The 21,496-nt window shown below is 46.4% G+C and overlaps 1 protein-coding gene across 1 annotated transcript in view; it reads right to left on the reverse strand.

Moving 5' to 3' along the window:
* Positions 1–15,700, reverse strand: part of LOC125715830 (SLIT-ROBO Rho GTPase-activating protein 1-like) — a 68,847-nt gene extending 53,147 nt beyond the window's left edge. Inside the window, exon 1 of the mRNA XM_048987843.1 lies at positions 14,380–15,700. Coding sequence (XP_048843800.1) covers positions 14,380–14,446 — 67 coding nt within the window. The 5' untranslated portion in view covers positions 14,447–15,700. The remainder of the gene's footprint in view (positions 1–14,379) is intronic.
* Between the last annotated feature and the right edge of the window lie 5,796 nt (positions 15,701–21,496).

The following is a 21,496-nucleotide window of genomic DNA, read 5'->3' on the forward strand; positions in this document are numbered from 1 at the left end:
CTCCCCACCCGTCCGAAAGAAAGCTCAGCCGCCCTGATTGAGCTGTCCCAGCCGTCAACACCAGCAACAGGGCATGCAGAAAATGCCACCCCAAGCGTCCCATCGGTGCTGCGCCCCCAGGGATGCCACGCATAGGGGGCACAATCCTGAATGTCCATCCACAGACAGAAGGACTTATCAAGTATTTTAAAAATGTCACATCGATAGATCTTTCTGGAACTGATTCTCTTAAGACACCAGAGATTAAACTGTCAATGGTGGCTGTCATAAGGAGCGGCACTGTCACGCAGACACACCCCTTCAAAAAAAAAAGAACCTTTCTAATGGTGGAGAACAGCCAGGTTACCATAGCAACCAAGCACCTCACAGATATGGAGATTGCAGTAAGGAGGGCTGCTTTAACCCCACCCCCATGTCCAGGGCAGAACGGCGGCTGATACACAAAGAGCCACACACCTCCCGTCCAGAAAGACTCGACGCTTCGCGGGAGGAAATGCTGTCTGAAAAGTCAAGATGGTCCCATTCACAGCCCAGGATTAGGCACGACTGTCCTTCAGAAAATTCCGGAAAATAAGGGCTTTGACTTGATGCCTCAGTGACATAACTTGATCATTTTATTAAATTCACCACATTGTTAAACGCTACAATTTTAAAAGCTAATATTCATCTTAAATTCCCGCAAATATTCATTTTTTGATAGTTTATCTTCAATGTGCGTAGGTGTGACTGCCCACTACTTGCAATATTAATACCGTGTTTAGAAGTTAGGCACACAGAAGATTAATTTAATCACTATGAGTAAATCTAACTAGCGGTAATATTCCATAGACACAAATTAAGTTGTGACTTTGTACCGATCAATTTTAAAATCACTGCAGCACTTATGTAAAGCTACTCATCTGCAAACTACTGTAATTACATAAAAGGTGGTATAAGGATCCCAGAGGAAGTAAAATGTGAACGGAACAGAAGCTGTGAATACAAGCATTGGAATAAAGTGTCACGTCTCGTATCTCCCCAAGCAGCAGTAGGTTTCAGAAGGTGAACAGTGCTTGAAGCCCAGTTTAATCTTGTGTGCGTGTGAGTGACGACTCAGGGAGACGCTAAGGATCAGTCCAAGCAGCCGGAGGAAAGTCTGGAGAGTATCCTCAGGTGTCCGTATCTGCGCGTCATGGGCGGAAGGCCGCGATTAAACGCTGCAAGACCCCGTAACAACAACGACACCGCAGCAGATTCACTCTGCAGGCACAGGGAGCCCAAGCTGGTAATGAAACTGGGAATGAAATATAAATGGCAGGAAGAGGTCGACGAGGCCAGGGATGGGCTCGGCAGCTGCTCGAGACCACAGCTCCCAGTTCGTCCCTGAGGCTGGATGGCAGATAAATTTCCATTCCCTAAACAACATGATCAAACACCCCACGAGGTTAAATTCTTCATGCAAGGATTCCCCCAATCTACAGTACTGATTAATACGCAATAATTAGTCTTGCGCTATAAATGCTTACGGCAAACAGCAGCGACCTTTACGGCCAATGAAAATGACTTCCTCAAGCTGTCTGACCATAAGCGTCATTTTTGGAACAGTCACCGATTGGTGGGTTAGTGGAAATGGATGATATGATGGAGAAGTGGACAGATATGAGTAACTGACGCAGTCAGCGATGGGGGGGGGGCAGATCCTCCATGACAATCACCGAGTTCCCGTCAATGATAATCATTCCAATAAGCCGCCTTACTGCGCACCAGCCGAGTGCCGGAATTGCTATTAGTGTGACGGTACCCCCCCACCCCCTCCCCCGGTGGGGTACAAGACGAATGTCCAGGAAAATGATTGAACCTACATCCAGGATGCAGTTTCCATGGAGATGAAAGAGGTGGTGCAGGTGGTGTCTGTGGTACCCATGATGGAACCCTAGCTGTCTCCGGATAGGCTGCTGGGATTCCCGCCTCCCACACTGATCCGGGGTGCCCCTCTCCTCACCCGATGACTTTCATTTTGTGCAAGAGAATTGTGGGGGAAAAATTTTAATAAAATTGCACGGCTCTGCAGGCCTTTTACTTTTGAATTATGAGATGCGGTAACAGCTAGGCAGCTCGATCACCCCCAGAACAGAGAAACCAGTTTCATTCAGGTGACAGCGGTCCATCACGCCGAGTTGTGATTGCAGTCGACCCCAAATCCTTTGCTGCAAGTTAGTTCTGTCCTCCAGTGTCATTCATGGTAAAAAAACAAGAACTGCTTTCTAAGGCTTTAGGAGATACAGTGACATTGCTGATGTTAGGTTTGTGGCTTTACACTGCATTTTCACTGCATTACTGCATAACTTAAACCCATGAATGACACCCCCTTAGGTTATTGCTAAGGTTACAGCTTATTCGAGGAAAAGTGTCGAGGTGAAGGGGCACTGAGACACCCCCTTAGTGTTCTCCCGAGGAAGACTCCGGGTGAAACATTAAGAGGCCTCCCAGCAGGGAATGTTCCTGCCTGTCCGCAGGCCGCAATTTCAGCCCACAGTGCCGGGGGGGGGGCGTCCATTTCAGGACCCCACCACTGAGCTCACACCTGCATCAAAAAAAAAATCCCAAAATGCAGATCGAACCCCCTACCCCACCTCTGCAAACCGTGAGCGGGGGCCAGGGAGGGTGATGAAGATGGATGTGCTCTACCTGGTCCTGGGTCTCCACCTATGGCAGGCTTCCTGTTATGATGTCAGGCTGTGTGGCTGAGACCATCATTGGGGGGTGAGGGGTGGGCTTAGACAATGAAAGCAGAGATTGGAATCTTCGCTGTCGGGCTTTTCCACCTTGCTCAGCCGACCTCACTAAGCTCAACACTCCATGTCATGCATAATTCATCGGCTCGCGACCACAGCCACAGCTGTCAGCCCTGGGGGGGGGGGGGGGGGGCACTCAAACGATGGGCCAGCACTGGAGGCAGAGAAGCCTCTACCACCCCCAATGTGGTGAATGTGAGCCATGGAACAGCCAGGAGGTCCTGATCTTCACAGAATCCCAGTGTACCTCAAACCCCAGCAAGGGCAGTTCAGGGGCTTTTGGGTGGGGGGCATAATCGGGGCCATAAGTTCGACCCCTCTGTATGAATTATTAGTCAATGATATGTTTTAGGAGATACAGTGACATTGCTGATGTTAGGTTTGTGGCTTTACACTGCATTTTCACTGCATTACTGCATAATGCAGTAATTGGGGTCTCTCTCCCCTCTATTACGTCTACGACATCTACACCACACGCAGCATCCGCAAAGCCACCAGCATTGTGGACGACCCCTCACACCCCTCACACACACTCTTCTCCCTCCTCCCGTCTGGCAAAAGGTTCCGTAGCATACGGGCCTCCACTGCCAGAACGGGGAACAGCTTCTTCCCTCAGGCCATCAGACTCCTGAACCGGAACTGAACACAATCCCCCCCCCACACACATACACCTCTGTACATCTGTATATAATATTTATTGTTATTTATTATACCACGGCATTTTTGTACAGCATTTTTGCACAACCTTCGCTGCTACCATACAGTAACAAATACTGTATCCAGAATGTTACCACTGTTAACTGGCACTGTATGTTGTCTTGTCTGTCTTGTCAATCTGTACTGTTATGCTGTCTTGTCTGCACTTATGATGTTGCTCTGTCTTTGTCCTGCTCTGTGCTGCACCATGGTCCTGGAGGAATGTTAGTGCCACCCCTGAGTCACAGGATTGATGAGCTTCCTCCAGCCCTACCAATAATTATATACTTGAAATGTACCCCCACCCCGCCTTGCCAGCCCACCTGCAGAATGCCAGTAAGGTCTGAAGCGCCCTGGAATACGATCTGCGTATTAACCGACTCCGGCCTGAAGTTTGTTTCTGCACAAATGAGAAAAACAAACTGTCCAGGAAGCCGTGCACACAGCAGAAATGTGACCCCCCCACCCCCAAGGGACAGCTGGCGACACAATAAGCATGAATATGGCACACAGATTCATATCTGGGCCTTCTCCCTCCTGAGCCCCGCCGCAGACCCGTGACAGGAAGCATATTCCAGCCCTCCCCCCCGTGACCCCGCCTCCCCAACACAGACGCTTTATTGTGTGCAGATAAGTGCGGCCGTCCGCTATACAGAGGGAAAAAAAACCCAAACCGCAAAAATTGAAAGGGCCAGCGCTCCAAAAACTGCCAAGTCGGGCCGTGGTGCAGCGAAACCAGCGGTAATTTATCCGTAATTAAAGGCTGGGCCAGTCCACAGCCTCCAGCAGCCATCAATCAGGCCTCTGGAGCCTCACCGGGGTCATGCCACAGCGCCCCCTCTGGTCAGCCGGTGACGTGCAGCCTGGTTGAGTCCAATACTCACGGTTGATAAGGTCAAAGCGGAACGAGAGGCGTGAGATCGGCGACTGATCATATGCGATACTCGGACCCACGGCTGCACCCCAAGCAGTAGATGGCGGCCGAGAGGCACACAAGGGATGCCGGGTTCGAACAGGAAGCTGGATGGGAGAGATAGGTGCCAGTCTGCTTTGGGGAAAAGTGGCCCTCCACTCTCGGCGGGGGGCCGAGGCTCGGCTGACCAGCAGAAACTGAAAAGCTCTCGGACAGCCTGTGCTGGCAGCCATGCGATTGTTTGAATTGCATTAATTAGGGGGGGGGGGACTGGGAGCGATGCCAACTGGGGGGTGGGGGGGGCAGCTTAGCGGGCCGGGAAGGATCTGGGCGGAAGAGCCTCAGGGGCCAGAGCTAGCAGGTCTGGGACCTTTTAAGTGGGAAGCGACATGGAAAAGGAGCACGGAACCCAAAAAGCCCCCCCCAGAAAAAAAAGGCAGACAGATTCTACAGAATAACACAAGCCACCATGCGACGCACAACCGGATGAGGGGTCGTTGGTATTCCGGGGGGGAACGTTTCCAGAGCCATACCGCCGTGGCCGGTAAACACATCTCCACGGAAACAGCAAAACCGCCGATCCGCTCCAGTGCCCCGTCTCCATTTAAATGTAAAACGGCTTTTTCCTGGAAGGAAGCGGCAATGATTCTCTGAGGAAACAGATCGAGGTGGGAAGAGAGCTGAAGTGAAAGCCTTTATGATTGACAAGACACCCCCCTTACCTTCCTCCAGCAAATGGCACACAGACCATCACAGACAGTATCGTACAAAACCTGATGAGTTACGGCTGTGCGGCAATAACAAAACACGGCTCTTTAAAAAGCTTAAACTTTACCAAACTAAACCGTTTCCAAAGCTATGAGCAACAGGAAGAAAACAGAAATAGAAATCTTAAAGATAGGTTGTCATAATTCATATAGAGGGGCCAACTTTATCATTAGCCAATGATACGTTTTGAATCGATGAGTGACAGGGGAGGGGGCAGTCCAGAGGCCAATCAGCTTTCAGCCGGGGTCAGTGTCCGAAGACCCATAGTGCACCCTGGCACTGTTTGATCTAAGCACACAGAAGAATAACAGCATCTGAGCCCTTTTTCAGTGTCTCCTCATAAAGGGAGAGTGGGGGGAAAAATGCAGTCTAACAAATGTGGATCAGCAAAGCTGGAGATGAAAGGAGAGAGGTCAAAGGGAAGACCCCAAGGCACAGTGCCGGGCCCCAGGGCCTGGGAAAGACCCAGTGACTCGCAGATCGATCCTTTTGGTCACCAAATGGAAGCCAACGCGGGAGATGTCACTCTGTTTAATTAACTGGATAAATCAAACAGGAAACATTTTCAGGGATGTTTATCCTGGTCACCTCCAACCTGGATAAACAGTTTAGTCCCTGCAGATAAGTCAGCTGAAACGGTGCAGATTGGAGCTGGAGAATCATATCGGATTCCAGTAATTAGTTCCCGCAACTGAAACTCCTTTCTGCCTCAAGTCAACCCCGAGCTTTTAAGGTCATGTGACTCTGGGCGGCTTTCCTGTCTGAGTGAACCTCTCTCCCATCTGCCCCGACCTCTCCATTTCTAACGTCCGATCTCCTTTCCCGGTCCTGCGCATCCCAGCTGCCACGAAGTCTGATTTCATTAACGCTGCCTCACTCCCAGCACCAACCTGCCAAATCCATCCCAGCTCCCGCCTGCCGCTTGTATGCAAGAGCCCAGATCTGTGGCTGAACAGACCCAAGGCGGTTCAGGCCAGGATGGACCACAGTCACTTTCCACTTTCACACTCACGTACCGATATGCAGATCACTGCCTAGGTGACAGAGAAGAATGACAAACTATCTGAGTGTCGTTACAGGCACCGTGGAGGGTGTTCCCGCTATCTTTCACATGGTGCCCTTTTGCCTTAAGACAGGGCCAAAATAAGACACCCCTCCCCAACCTTTACCAGACCCTCTTTTTTGTATTAATGGCTTTCGTGGGCTGTATAAAAGGCCCAACAGGAGGTCAAAGAGGGGGTAGAGTCTGCCTGGCTTAGTTTATTAAACAGCCAGCCACAGATGGTCCTGTCAATAACTGCTGACTTCACGGCACTTGGGGGTGGGGGGGGGGTGAGGGGTGGAGGGGGTGAGCAGAGGTCAGCCCCCCCCGCCACATGGCTGTCCAAACATGTCGAGGCAGATGGTAGGTGAATGAACACTAGAGAGTAGACACAGAGCGAGTGGCTGGGCACCGCATGCGTGCGTGTGTGTGTGTGTGTGTGTGTGTGTGTGTGTGTGTGTGTGTGTGTGTGTGTGTGTGTGTGTGTGTGTGTGTGCGTGTGTGTGTGTGCGCTTGTGTGTGTGTGTGTGTGTGTGGATTCCAGCATCAAACCCAACCCAGGTGACTCAAGTTGGCACCAAGTTACAGACATTTAGTCACAACATTCAGGACCCTGTGTAGATCCGTTACGAAAAGCTTCTTTTGCTGCTCAAGCTCAGTGTGTGTTGGCCTGCGATAGTATGTGTTTAGAGTTTATCAGCATAATCATTTGGGTTAAACACACCAGGTGGGCGTCTGCACTTCCACACACTCAAAGCGGGACTCAGATTTCCCTTCATCCAGCCGTTAATTCGGACCGAACACCTGGGCCACCGGTCCTGCACATGCACGTGTCCCACAAGCCAGCAGGGTGTGAGAGAGATCCAGGCTCAGAAGGCTGGTCACGACTTGCCTCCTTCCCCCCTGACATCTCACTACTACAGGCCCCCCCCCCGGAGCTGATCTTAATCCTCATGAGCGTCTTAATGTCTCACGGTCAGTGCATGCGGCTCGAGTTTCTACGAGACATTAACATGGCGTCGATCTAGCGCACGTACACGTGCACACACAGCACTGCGGTGAAAAAACCACCAGCCCAAAAGTACTGAATTTCCAGATACCCACAATCCCCCCACAACCATGTCTCTGGACTCATCGCCCCCCCACCCCCCCCCCCGCCTCCAGGATTGGGGGCCCGGCCCTATCGTGTGTCCATCCTGGAATGAAGACACAGAATGAGGCTCATTGCCCGAGGCGACATGCTCCGACAACCCTAACAACACAGGGAGGCCATCCTGTCCAGGACGTAGCTGGCGTGATTTACTCCGTATCGGCTTACGGGAGGCCTCAGTGGCTCCAAGAGCTGGATATTATCCATGCAGCAGCAGCAGAGGTCTGACCTGGGCAGGTGCCACCAAGGCTGCGGGGCTCTCACCTTCTCGAACACTGAAACAAGACCTCGACATTCCAGCACTGTGGCGGAAGGGAGGGGGCAGCAGCCTCAGCCTGTCACCCGGAGGTCCCCCGGGCCTGAGGGGAGGGAGCCGCCCTTGTCACGTACTTGGCGAGAGACTCGGCATGAATTAAGGAAAAAAAAAACGTTAAGGAAAAACGTCCCCGGAGATTAACATGACAGGAGCTTGTTGTAATATAGAGGATGAGTAATTGAAGATCCAAAAGCACACAGTAAGTTTACATGCACAGCTAAGTTTGATATAGCTTGACTACACCATTTAATCGGACTACTGTCCTCGTCCCAGTTTACATGCATGAGAGGGGAATCGTATTATTGGCCAAAGTATGTTTGACTCCACTACAATAGGTGGCAATTTGGCTCCTTTCAGCCTGGCAGTATTGGACTTTTTCCCCCTGACCCACAGACATAAAATAATATATAAATGAATTTGTTTATGCATCCATTATTATTAAGTGACAGAAGCTTTAATTTTGATCTGGTCAGAACAGAAACAACAAGATCAGGATGGAAATGAAGTATTTTATATAATATACCATGATAGCACAGTATTGCAATTTTTTTCAACTACTGCAATGTGATTTTGTTGTAAAAAAAATATTGGGGTATTTATGAAACAAAAAGGACAAAAATTTCTCACAAATCCATCTAGGAGTGATTTAAACAAGGATGAAAATTATTATGATCGTCTCGAGGAACACATGCAGCGTTCATGCAAAAGCAGCGGAGATAAACTTTAAACTGATTTTTGAATACATACTTGATAATCCTGAAAATGAACAATCAAAACTTGCTAGATTTTTGTTTCCTATGACAGAGTAAAAATGTTTTAGCTAGACTTAACGCTATAGTATTCGTACCAAATTGAATGTAAGAAAAAGACTGATCTTAATTTAGCTGTCTAGTGATGTAAGAATTGAATGAGCATAAGATATGATGTCGCTATTAATACTGCATGTCGTCCAGTACTACGAAAGCCACTTTTCAAATTCAGTACAAAATACCCCCTCTCACACTGTGAAATCATTTCGATGCAAGTTTTTACACCAGTAGAAACCCAGCATCTTGTAGTACCATACTTTTAGTACCTTCTTCAAGTACCAAAAGTACGGTACCTGATGCAGTGGAAAAGCACCCTTTACTTGAGCGGTGAATTGGACAGCTTTACTGCGCCGTACATGTCGTACGTGTTGTACGTCCTCTCCTATGCTCCAAGCTTCTTCTGTGTACCAGCTTTTTCTCTTACTTCTGGGTCAAAGCCCGGGGGGGGGGGGGGGGGGTCAGGTGTTGAGTATGCACAGAGCACCTAAGCCATTTTGAGCCCAACTGATCGTATACATGCAGTAGTAAATCAACTCCCAATCATATTATCTGGGTGTCTGAGTCCAACTTCAAGAAATTCGATTTAGTACGATTTCATTCGGACTAACATGATTACATGTACTTTAAAAATCCGGTTTTAGTCGGACTCCACAGCGTGTTAACCTGTGAATGCAAAGATGACATCAGGAGCAGCAGGTTAGCTGATCCCGCCCATTGTCCACGATTGGTTGACATGTGACACTGCGGGATTGGTCAGCAGGACTAATTATGCGGTTTCCAGCATGCTTTGCACTGCACTTCAAAGACTGTAAATTATGCGTATTCCTGTATTTAATAGAAAACATCGTAACAGTGTAATGTTTGCCGTGGAACGCGTGCGTTTCGTTAGCGTGTAACTGTGCGTGTTGCCGTCCCCTCTGTGCCGCTGTTAGCATCAAACCGATAGCAGCTGTTAATAAAAAGTGCACCTTCAATTTTCAAATAACTGTCATCTCCTTTATTAAAACAGCTCACACGCTCACCACAATATGTTTATTTGAACTCTGTACGTAAGTCTGCTGCATCAGAAACATTCTGTGCCCTCTAGGTCATATACAGCGATGGTAGTATAGTATGCCACAGATTGTTTGTGCCAATGTGTTCGATTTCATTTTGCCCGGATGTCATTTTTAGTGTATGGCCATCATAAGATGTAGGAGCAGGGTGGAGTCAAGACAAAGACAGTGAAGCAGGGTGGAGTCAAGACAAAGACAGTGAAGCAGGGTGGAGTCAAGACAAAGACAGTGAAGCAGGGTGGAGTCAAGACAAAGACAGTGAAGCAGGGTGGAGTCAAGACAAAGACAGTGAAGCAGGGTGGAGTCAAGACAAAGACAGTGAAGCAGGGTGGAGTCAAGACAAAGACAGTGAAGCAGGGTGGAGACAAGATAAAGACAGTGAAGCAGGGTGGAGTCAAGACAAAGACAGTGAAGCAGGGTGGAGTCAAGACAAAGACAGTGAAGCAGGGTGGAGACAAGATAAAGACAGTGAAGCAGGGTGGAGACAAGATAAAGACAGAAGCGCAAAATGGAGACAGAAGATACAGAACAAAGAGGAATCAGGTGGAGACAGATGGAGTCAGAGGACAGAAGAACAAGGTGGAGATGTACCCTGTTGTCAGTCCTCATGCGTTCTCATTTAAAAGGATTCAAGCAACAGCCACAATCTGACAGCCGTTACAAATACAGCACCCCCCCAACCTCCCCAGCCCCAAAGACTGGCACACACTTCAGAGGAACCTAGCAGATGCCACTCGACACAGCAGAGCCCCTGGGTGCCTGTCGAGGGCGCGACTAGGGCAGAGCGCCGCTGAAAAGGACAGGGGTGGTAAAAGAGCCACACGTGGTGTATAGTTTTCAGAGCGCTAATGGAACTTTCACTGCAGACACTGCCAGTGGTAGCCCTTGCAAGCCACAAGGACGCCCTGCAGGGGGCGACAGCAAGTGCAACTGATGCTGCTCCTGCACCTCTTTTCCTATCCAGGTCACATATACAGCTTACAAACTGATACGCGTGTGATTTGTATGGATACACTATTCAAGGCAAACACCGTGTTATTCAGCGAGTTGTGTTTCCGTTCCAAAATAACTAGGTTTTAGGGCACAAATCCAACGACTGGTGTCTGACCAACAGACTTCGCTCTCTGCTGCCGGTTTCATCCCACAGAGATTCTCTGACACATATATGCGGACATGGGCGTCGCCGCTGTTAAATCTGAGGGGGACGTGTCCCCTCATATTTCATAGTTATTCGCTTGGACCCCCCACATTTAGCATAAAATAATAGTTTTATGCCAGTGTGTCCCCCCCCCACATTCAAAATGCTTCTGACGCCGCTGTATGCAGCATCTACACACGAACAGTGGTGAAAAGGGGGTGCATTTCGGTTAGAGGTTAGGAGAGATTTTGAAGGTTTAAAAATGGTAAAACTGGTTTAAAAATTACTAAAGTTGCACAACTTCAGAAAAGATAAATTTGAGCATCAAATATGAGTTTTGTGTGAGACTGGTGAGGGAGTTTTTGTGTGTATAGTTAGGTTTTGCATTTTGCTTTGCATTAATATTTCTTTTGTATTTTGACTATAGTACTAGGATTAAATTGCAATTTTGGTTTTAAAATACAAGGTAAACATAAGCAAGCTTAGGGTGCAGCCTGCACCTTCCTGCTTCTCCGCTATCGTCGGATTTTATTTGTACGAGTTTGGATTTGTGATGCATGGAAAGTATTATGATTGTATGAAAGTATTATGATTTTGAAGTTACCTCAAAAAATACAGAAAAAGAAATTAATTTGTTCATTCATTCACAACCTCACCGTCAAACAGTCACACTATTTGCACATGAAAGTATTTTCGGTTAGTCACTTTGGCGGAGATGGACGGCACTTCCTGTTATTGTAAAGAGCATAAATAGCGAGTCGTTTCGGGGCCGTGCGTTTGAAAGAAGGTAAGGAGGGGAATCGAGCTTCAACTACCCGGAACGGTGGAATCCAGGTGATACCACGCCAGACGGAAACCATCGGCCGGCGTCGAAACGAACTGAAGCTGCACTCACTCAATGATGGCGACAGGCACCAGGAGAAAGACTATTCAGTCAGATACAATGGGAATTCAGGGAAGAGAAACAGAAAACAATAGGAAAACAAAAGCTAAGGTGAGCGTAAAGGGGAGGGGTGGACTTCTGTTTGTTTACTCTTTTGTTCGTTTAAATAAAGACACCCCCAAATTCTGAGCATTCAGTGAGCAAAGCCGGAAGTCTGAACCAGGACAGGGGCTCAAACTGCGGGAGGCTGACGGAGACGGACGAACATCCCACTGGCAAGTCAGGCAAATATAAACGAATACATAACTGCCGGAGCTGTGGCAAATTTCAGCGGTATCGACCTGCTCCTTGCCAAACATACAGCTCGTGTTGCAGCGTGACCAAAAATAGAAGCATTTCCTGTGAATCATAAACACCAGGGCATGACAGGGCTATTAGGAAGCAAAACGACCGAGGGGAGTCATCGCAGTGGACGGAATAACGCCGGGAAATAATGAGTTTGTCTTCAAGCATGTTCTTAAGAAAACAAAGAGTCAACCTCCATCCCCGTCACTACCTCTCTGAAAGCTGACGGTCGGCAACAGGGAGGTGTATACGAGATGTCATATAATCCACAATCGGCCCTAGGGGTGAGAATCTGAGCACAGAGCCAAGTCCTCCATAGCTACCAGCGTTTGACAAGCACGTCTTCCCGCTGCTTGTTAAGTCAGAACGACTGCAGCTCAGTCGGAAGGAGCCAATGATGGAGGGGGTATGACCAGCGGCCGGGGGGGGGGCACTCGGGGGGGGGGGGGGGGGCTCTTACACCCCTCCCCCGAAAGTTCGGCCAGCATTACCGAGAAGTTCACTGAAGATAGTCTGTTAATGAGAGGAAAAGACACGCCAATTAGAGGACCGGCAGCGAAGGGGTCACTGCTGTGGGGTCACAGCGACAGAGACTGGAATTTAATGTGGCTCAACACAAACCGTCTCAACAGCAGGATTTAATGAGTGGAGACATTGGGGTGAAGCTATTGTGCGACATTAAAATTACTGAGGATTAGCCGTGCCTCACGGGTAATGGCAAGAAATACATATAAAGCCACATCTCAGCCGGTATTTCACATATAATACGTGTGCATTAATGAAAACCGGTTTAGGAAAGTATACTTCCATAGAACCCCTCACAAGAGAAGGCCAACAAACAGAGGAAGGACAAAATAAAACATAAAAAACACTAACTTCAAAGCAAGTATGTCACAATTACAAATCCATCCACAAAGATGAGTCACGTTGGGTTTAAAATCAACTGGCAACGTTTCAGCTGCAGAAGAGGTCAGGCAGCACTTTGATATGTGGGCTTTCAAAGTAATAAGAGGCGGCTATTAGAGGCCGAAGGGGAGACGGAGGCAGGGCCTGGCATGCAGGTGTTTGGGCAACCAAGACCGCAAAGTCAATGTCTGAAGGGGGAGACCCTCAAATGCACGACAGCATGAAACAAACACGGACAAACTGTCATTAAAGAGCAACAGTCATCTCGCGTAAAAGATCTTCAAAAGAGTTACACAGATACTCAGCATGGCCGTCGGTAAACAGTGCAAAGTGGCCGATGATGACTCAGTATCTCGTCGGCACAATCTCATGAGAAGCGGCATGTTTTGAGCTTCACAACACCGGCATTTCTCCCTAAACCCCCAAGTAGGAGGAAAAAAAGTAACATGGCATGAAGAGACACCGTTCACCCTTATCCCCTTAATAGGAGAGACGTATGTTAGGAAAACACCAAAGGACGCATTCCACTCGCAATATCCGTTGATGTGGGCGGCCATCTTGCGGGATTCATTAAGTCTAGTGATTACTTTTCATGATTGTATAACAGCCCAGGAATATGAGGCCATTTCACAGGACCAGGTGCACCTCGAGCTGCGAACAACTGCCCCCTTATGCCGTTCCAACCTTACATGATGATAATGACATGGGGCACCAGTCAAATACCGTCCATCACCTGCCCAGGCACCAGACAGTATCATGATTAAACCTTTATCCCCAGTGTAACGTGTACACCACCTCCGCCTCTCATCACTCAAGGACCAAGGAGAACAACCTCGAGAAGAATAATCCAATATTCTTCTACACAACATTCAGAAGAGCTTAAGGTCTTCTGAAGCGAAATGATGTCCCACTCGATCCTTACAAGATCCGCAATATTCACGTTATGCACTTATTTAAACACTGTTAGATTGTACATTTGAATACCGACTGCTAACAGTGAGCAGGTTGAAATCCCTGACAACTGGACAGCGTGAAATATCCAAAACATACACATTCATTAAAAACCAATTAACACAAACATCTTTAAGTTTATCCCTGCAAGACTTTACGGCTGGAAAAAATAACGCACGTAGGATAAAACTTCCCCAGAGTGATAAAAACCCACCGCGGACCGCCGAGGAGCCTGATGCGTGAGAATCAATAAAGAAAACGAAAAGAAACACAAACTCCATCCAAACAATCAACAATTTACCAGAAAGTAACATTTCGGGAAAAATACAATGCGTAAGTTGTGTATAATGTAACATCATACATAGAAACTCCCTGGATTAAGCTATTAAAAACGTTAATTTTCTAGAAATTCACGTTACTGAAAAGCGCAGGGAAATCCTGAAAAGCAGCACAGTGCTAAGGACTGGAAATGAAACGTATCGAAACAAGTCGATCGACCTGCAAAGCCGCCGCAGCACAGCCACCAACAGCTCCTATTCAAGCCGGCTGGTATGCACGGAGAGCGATCGAACGCCTCCCGGGAGAAGTTACACACGTACTTAATACTTAGTTACACACCAAGTTAAATCTTACCTTTCACTTGGCTCTCGTATTCCGCGATGATCTCTTTATCCTTCTTGAATCTCGTCGGGGTGGACATGGTGAGTCCCTCAGTCAGCTTTTCTAACTTTACTCGCCGAGGTGCGTGCAGAGGTGTCCAGGTCCGGTTACCTACAGATCCGGCAGAAAGTGCTCACACATCGGGGGAGGGGTGCTCGGTGCGGGAAAAACACCGGATTGATATGCGATTATATACCGTACTGCAGATGCCACGTTTAACGCCGCCTTTTCGCCTGTCTTAGGTGTGCTTCAAGTTTTTTTTTTTTTTATTTAATTTACTTTTTTTTCTTAATTTCCCTTCACAAAACACCGAGGGCATCTGGAGATCCCATTGTTCCAGCAGAAGGACGAACAGCCCATATATGAATGGGATCAAACCCCGGCAGCGGCTCCGAGGGACGGACGAGTAGGAGCCGCAGCGACCCCACGCATCACCGGGAAAGTGAAACCAGCAGACCGGCCCTTAGCTGCATGCAAGCCCGTCCGGATAAAATACACAGAAATGCTCGGTGAGAAAGGAAGGCTATGCTGAAGTAAGGCTGTCCAAGGCGAAGGGAAGGACGGAAAAGCGCCGCTGAACACCTCCCCTGCCCCCCCAACACGAAGTGTGTCCCTTCGGCCCCAATCCACCAACGGATCGGATCGGACCCAGGCCGTGCGTGGAAGGGAGGGAGTGTTGGGAGTAACGGGGTGGGATTGTCGGGGAGCACTGGGCGGAAATGTGGACGCTGGCCGACAGCGCCCCCCGGCGGATGACGCGTGCAGGGGGTCGGTGCCCAGGGACTGCCGTGGCCCAGATGCCCGTCCTCTTACGGAGGTCCATATAAACTATACGGGGAGCTTTTTTAGCAGTCCCAACTTCAACACGTGGTGTAAATGCAAAAATCTAGATTTCCTTAATTTTAATCCAGGCTACCATGCAAAACAATGGACTGAATTAGAAACAGAGTATCGCGGAGACTTTCCTGGGGGAGCGATTTTTCCGTCGCTGTAGCTGATCGTAGATGGCAGCTTCGTCGTTATATACGTGTTTGCTGCGCGTAAGAACGCAGCTCGCTTCGTTTTCACACTCATGGTGGCTTTTCGGTAGTTAGGTTATAGTTTACAACATCCCTAAGGGTTAATAAACGTTAATCTGGGTGCAGTAGTACGAGGCTCGCGTCAGCACTGTTACTCCGATTTCACATTTAGCGCGATGTATGACATCCTGATGTGTCTAGTTCGCCATCTGGCGGCAGAAAATGCCTTTACAGGACATTTAAAATGACAAATCCTTTATTTGCTAATTGGACAAACTGGGGCCGGGATGAAGATCTAAGTCTGAGACTATGGTTCTCGACAGGAAAAGGGTGGATTGTCCTCTCCTGGTGGGGGATGAGTTTCTGCCCCAAGCGGAGGAGTTTAAGAGTGAGGGAAGAAGGGAGTGGGAGATGGATGGATCGGTGCAGCTTCGGCAGTATTCTGGAGACGGTACCATTCTGTCATAGCGAAGAGGGAGCTGAGCAGGAAGGCAAAGCTTTCTACGTTCCTACACTTACCTATGGTCATGAGCTCTGGGTAGTGACTGAAAGAATGAGATCGCGGATACAAGCAGCCGATATGAGCTTCCTTTGTAAGGTGTCTGGGTTCAGCCTTAGAGAGGGTGAGGAGCTCGGACATTCGGGAGGGGCTCAAAGTAGAGTGCATCTGTGAGCTGGCCTGGGAACATCTTGGAATTCCCCTGGGAGACCTGGAGGAGGTGGCTGGGGAGAAGGGGGTCTGGGCATCCCTGCTTAGACTGCTACCCCACTACCCGACCCTGGATAAGCGGTGGAAAATGGATGGATGGATGGAATATAGTTACAGTTCTCTTCACCGTCATTGTGCTCTTCCTGGTCTGGGAGTCACAGTGAGTCAGCCAGCCTGTTTTGAAACATACAAAATTATTTCCCATCTATGTCTAATGTTTTTTGGAAACTTATTCCTTATTTAGCCTTTAGCCTTCAATCTCCAAACATGAGCTAGAGATCCAGAACAAGGAAGGAGACTAAACAACTGGCCCAAAATAACAGCCTGTTAGCCTATTTAACGGTCCATCTTGTTTCCTCACTTATTAAATTAAGTTGCGGAACATGTAAAGAAACAAGGAACAGCCTGTTATCCCGTTTAACTCTCTGCAGTTTGTCGATGTTCCATCTTCGCTTCACCAGCCTGCCACAGCTCACAAATTCTTGTGCTGATTGTTTTTTCTGTGTCTGATATCTTGGCCTCTGGACAGTGGTGTACAACAGCATCTGTGGAACATAAAAATAACAAATAAATTAGCCATTCACAAAAGACAGCAGGAAATATAACAATATCCATAATATCTACATTAAATCATGAGTGAGCAATGTGGTGACTAAAGTTTATAAACAAAATTCGGTAACACTTTTTAATAATGTTTGGTTATACCACATATAGTTAAATGTCACCTAAACATTTACAAAACCTCAAGACATTTAGAAGCCTGTAGTTAATAACGAACAAATCATTTACAAATTCTTAACGAGACATTAATAAGAATGTTAAGGGTTAACTAAGCATTTGCAAAACCCTAAACATTTATAAATGATTAAAAGGAGACATGATCATAAATAAATCATTAATAAATGTTTACTAAGCCTGAAATTAATAATGAACAAATCATTTACAAACTCTCAAGACATGTACAAGCAATAAGCATGTCGATAAGGGTTAGCTATTTACAATCGTTTTTTGGTACTTTTGATGCATACACAGGAAATATTCTGAGCACTTCTGTATAAAACTATTACATAAATATTTTCCCTTTTAATCGTTTATAAATGTTTTAATGTTTTGTAAATGATTACGTAACCCTTAACTACATGCTGTTAAGTGATGTTCATCATTAACGACATACTTCTAAATGTTGTATTGTATATGAACATTGTTATACCCAAGTGTTACCCAAAAAAATGTGAACAAAATTTGTTGGCTTTGGTTCACTGACGTGTTACAAAGTCTAATTGCAGACGGAATGAAGGATCTACCGAGGCTTTCTAAGAATAAGCATTAAAATACATTATTTTGCACCTAACGTTTGAAATTCAAATTCCGTTGCAGATGTATTATACAGTATGTATTATGAACAGGGCCATGGAGGGTGGGGGGGGGGGGGGGGGGGGGGGGTCAGGGAGGACATGTTGGTACTACTCTCGTTACACCCCAGAAATACACCCTTTCTCACCGTGTCATATAAAGTTTATGCTATAAACAATCCCCCTAATCTAGCGGAAAAAGAAGGTGGTATTTCAGTTCATGTACTTTAATTATCGTTGTAAAATGACCTTATTAATAATTATCGACAACGTTAATAGCATCTTGAGCATCCGAGCCTCTTAAAATAGCGCTTGTGGTTAATGTAGTCTTTTATGTAGCATTTATCTTTTGAATGAATAGTCCCGTAGTTTCTCGCTGTGCCGTAAATTTATTACATAGTTCTGCTCTAATGCTACTTATACTCGTCACTGGGCATTCATTGAAATTTCTGCCTAGCTGTAATGTTTGTAATGTACTATTTGTGTCACTTGTACGTCACTTTGGACAAACGTGTCTGCTAAAAAAAAAAAATATATATATATATATATATATATATATATATACACCATATATGGAATATACCACGTGTTACACAAGATGCTGGGCTATTTTTTCAGCAAATCACAGCACCTACCAACTACAGCCACAAGGGGGCAAACGACGGCGTCGTTGCACCGTGCTGGAACAAACCGAAACTGCGGAGAAATGAATCGCACCTGGAGCCACCCATCCCACTGATTTAAAGATTAAAGATTTGGGCTTTTTTAATTGTTATGGCAACTGTGGCAGATAAGCGGTAAAATTAAAACAGCATCACTTGCTCGTTATCGATTATTAATCAGTTTCAATCAGTGCTTTTATCTAGAACAATCTGCAGTTTTCTACACGTTCCTGTATAGGATTTACAGGAATCACCCAGTTAAATCACCTAACATAAGGGTTAAGCAGCAGGACCTCTAAAGAGACAAGAACAGACAACAGTATTTAAGTGCTGCCCTAATTAGTTACTAATTACAGCTAATCATTTATTAATATAGCCCATATCAGCTGTGTTTGACCAGGTCAGTGCTCCCACAGTATAACATTGAAAGTAATTTACATGCACTATATTTCTATGCAATTCCTCTAGAGCATAAGCAGACAATTTTAGCTGTGCCAGAGTGCATTAATTTAAACACTCATCATTAGCTACCAGACAGCAAGTTCCTAAAAGTATTTGTAATACACAAACTGTTGCTTAAGAACTTAAACAGTTACCCAGGCCAGCTGTCTCCCGCATGATTTTTTATTGCTCTCCGACGTGTCTTTTTTTTCTTCCATTGAGACCGTCTGAACATCTGTGAGATGGTCCCTACAGCCACATCCTGTTCAGGCATAAAACTGGAAGAGGAACAGGAAGATGAGCAAAAGTACTGGGAATTCAAGTCTGATCACCGGGGATTTTTGTGTCACTGATGAATTTCCCTTAATTCTGGGCTACATGCTTAACTAAAGCACCCTACTTGTGAACACTTTGAAGATCCAGGAAAGTAACATATCTAATTGGCCCGAAACAGCCAGCTGGCTTTACGTGTCTTGTTTCTGTAAGACGAGCCCTCAGTACGTAATTACATCTCACTCTGTCCTAATCTCCACCACAAGGCGTCTGTCCCACGACACAACGTACTGATGATGAAACTCTTCATTTGGATATCATCAGTATTCTATGTTGTAACTCGTATTCTGTTACATGTCTCTTGTAAGTGTACAGTTAATTAGCTAAGACTCACCCTATGCACCGTAGCCTCTAAAATGTAGTAATGTTTGCCATTTAAATGTATATCTAATTATATACGATTAACTATATAACTAAAATTACTTGCAGTGTTGGACAGTAGATAACTAAAATTAGCGACTCTATTTACTTTACTTTTTCAGTAGCTTATCAGTAGCGCGGCTACTTTTAAAACGCAGTAACTTTTCCAGTGTCTATTTTTTGACATTGTTAAAAATACTGCAGGTTGTCGTCAGCTTAGGACCTATGCGACTTACAACTGACCGACTTCGCGACCCTCCGCGTTCAGTGTACGACATATTTCACTTTTAAATTGCTTTGACAGTATCATACAGCACGCATATTAAGTATTACTTAATATTAGCTTCGACGTAGTTCGCTACTTTGTATCTGTATCTTGTAGTGTAGCTAACTGCTGTATTAAAACAGTAGCTTTTCACAAGTAGCTTCTAGCATGAAAAGCTACCGTTTCAAATTAGCTTCCCCAACCCTGACAATCTGCACAGTGGCTCCATAGAGAGTCACTAGACCTTTGGCCTTGAATTGCTCCTCTGCCGTGTATGTATGGTGTTTCAGATGTTCTCTTTGTGCATGGCAGGTTTCTTCCCACAGGCCAAGGATATGCACGTAGGATAATCTGAGTCTCTAAACTGTGGCTTTGTCCCAATTTCCCCACTAAGTCCACACTTACACACTATCACACTTGGTGAGCACGTTCTCATACTTAATGCAAGTATTCAAGGGTGTCTTATCCTACAAATAAGCCAAGCCAGCGCACTTGACATGCAGATTATCCGCACCTTGGCAAATTCAGATTGGAAGCAGTCTACAGCTAAGTATATAGATCACAACGCACTACATCAGGGATGAATAATGTTGACATCAAGTACGAGGAAATCTGTCAGCTTATCAGAGTCCAACATGCCTCGGAAGACGTTTGAATTTTTTGAAGAAGTTTTTGTGCAAAGTTGTATGACGATTGCTCACATAGCCTGGGCTGCAGTGAAGGACAGCACCAAACACAACACATAGTTGTTGTGTGTATCAAGTGTGTCCCATCGATTCCAAGAAATCCATGCACACTTCACATACATTTTCACACTTTGCGTCTTCTGTCATATCACACATCACCAAGGTCTGTAGAATCTCGGGGGGGTTGCCCTTAAGTGGGGCAAGTGGGATGAAGCCTATGTGTGCGCCCTGTGAAAGACGGCCTTTCTGTCCGGGGATGGGGGAGGGAGGGGGTGTCAGCACAGAGTTGGCTAGTGTCTAGCAAGCACCCCTAGAGAGATCGAGGCTACAGACCCAACAGCATCTTCACTCTACTGGCCACAAGATTTTTATAATTACTGGACTGTTACGTGAAGTCCTGTTACTCATTACTTTCTTCTTGTGGTTGTGTTTCAGAGCTGGGTTGCCTGTATATAAATCTTCCTCCATTGATCGCGGGCCCCATATAAAACTTTTCCAAGAGAATCTGGACGGCAGCCTGTGCTGAGGTTCACAGATTGGCGTCCAAAAAATGACTAAGACTGAGTTTACTACCCATAGTTGTCAAATAATCTTGGATGTCTGTCAAAAAGCCCCTCAAAGGGGGCTGCTTTCTCTCAGGTCAGTTAACGTCCCACCAACACGGAGTAATATTTTGTTTGTGCTCATTTCTCCATGCCAGGGCACATCAGAAAAGGGATCAAAGCTTTGCTGAGCACGTACTTGTGTTAGCGAGGCAGCTAATGTTATCAGCAAGTCAAATACGCCGTTTTTTGCCTCTAAGCAGGCTTAAGAATTTCTTTTTATCTTTTCACAAAGAAGAGAATTCATCTGAACATGTTTTTATCGAAAGATGTTCCCCTGGGGCTTTGGAGACGCAGTGTTTGCAAAAAACCCAGATGTCACTGACCTTGCACACTGGCGAGCCCTGTAGCACACCTTGCGCACAGCTGCGGCCCCTTTTTACTGCTTTGTGGAGAGCTGGGACGTAAAGCCCAAAGCAGCCAAACTTGCAAGACTGAGGTCATAAGGTTGTGTAAGCTTTGGATGGAACAAGACCACCATTTCATCAGCTATGGAAGCGTGTCGAAAAGAACTGGGGATGAGTTCAGGTGGCCTTAGATCTTAAACTCTTACTTTTACATTTATTTGGAAGCAATGAAAATGTTTCTGAATCCCAAGACCATTGTCAGCATGTTTAATATTCAGGAATTTTCATTAGGTGCTCTATGGTAGCACAAGACT

The sequence above is a fragment of the Brienomyrus brachyistius genome, chromosome 1 (assembly GCF_023856365.1).
Source record: "Brienomyrus brachyistius isolate T26 chromosome 1, BBRACH_0.4, whole genome shotgun sequence".
Lineage (NCBI taxonomy): Eukaryota > Metazoa > Chordata > Actinopteri > Osteoglossiformes > Mormyridae > Brienomyrus > Brienomyrus brachyistius.